General features: G+C 47.8%; 1 protein-coding gene across 1 annotated transcript in view; it reads right to left on the bottom strand.

Moving 5' to 3' along the window:
- Positions 1-712: 712 nt before the first annotated feature.
- Positions 713-965, bottom strand: part of LOC104527861 (zinc finger CCHC domain-containing protein 2-like) — a gene marked incomplete at both ends in the record, with an annotated part of 506 nt that continues 253 nt past the window's right edge. Inside the window, 1 exon segment of the mRNA XM_029085885.1 lies at positions 713-965. This exon segment is cut by the window's right edge and continues 23 nt beyond it. Within this exon segment, the coding sequence (XP_028941718.1) occupies positions 713-965 (253 nt within the window).

Here is a 965-nt window from a genome sequence, read left to right as displayed (position 1 = left end):
TAGCAGACCAAGAGCACTTAAGCAGTCAGTAACATATCTAATTACTAACAGCATCTCTTAAAACGTTACTGCCTAGCTTAATTGCTGGCAATTGAATAAAGGAACAGCGAGTTAATGACGGTGAACCACTGACACCGGGATCAACACCCCAGAGATTGAGGGTGACAGGCAACCACAACATTTCTTCAAGTTTAGTTATCAGAAACTCAAAACGTTGGCCATCACATTCACCTAAACAAAACCCAGATGCCTTTCATCACTACCAAGATGCCTTTCTCACTGGACAGCTACTCCCAAAGCTGATCCTACTTCTTCCAGGGAAACTTTTGCACAGATGCTTGTTCCTGAATCTAGAGAAACTACATGTTTGTTATTCCTACTAAATCACCGGTCTCCCATGCAACTGGCAGGACTGTCCCCTCAGCAGATGCACTGCCAGAAGCAATCAGTTAAGGTTTACAGGGCTACAGGGAGCTGTGAACCCTTTCTCATTTAAAAAACATGAGCCCATAAAACCTCCATTCAGCCCCTCTTCTCACCCTCAGTTGATCATCTTCAACACCAACCAAGCAGGCGATCTCTGCCAGCCTCTCAGGCTGTCATTTATCACTAGAACGCCTGGACTAAAGAGAAAGGTTTAAAATCAGAGCTGAAGACACAACCCAGTGCCCTGCAGCAGTGCCATTATGCTGTGCAAGAGCAGGATACCCACCTTATGGCAGCCAGGATAGGTTGCCATGGTGTTGAGGGTAGAGGTGCTGGGATTCTTGCTGGTGCTGGCCATGATGTTCTGGATCTGGGTGAGCTCTTGCCTCAGCACCTGTTTCTGGTGGAAGCTGAAAGCAGGGTGGTTGGATGCCATGGTGAAGAGCAACAGGAACTCATCCCCTGTGCGGCCCTCGTTGAGTTGTAACCCATAGTTATTGATGACCGAATCGATGTGGGTGAGGGTACGGAAGAGGACC

This window comes from Antrostomus carolinensis, unplaced genomic scaffold (assembly GCF_000700745.2).
Source record: "Antrostomus carolinensis isolate BGI_N321 unplaced genomic scaffold, ASM70074v2 scaffold14957, whole genome shotgun sequence".
Lineage (NCBI taxonomy): Eukaryota > Metazoa > Chordata > Aves > Caprimulgiformes > Caprimulgidae > Antrostomus > Antrostomus carolinensis.
Note: the sequence above shows the minus strand (reverse complement) of the source record. Positions and strands in the feature narration are given on the sequence as shown.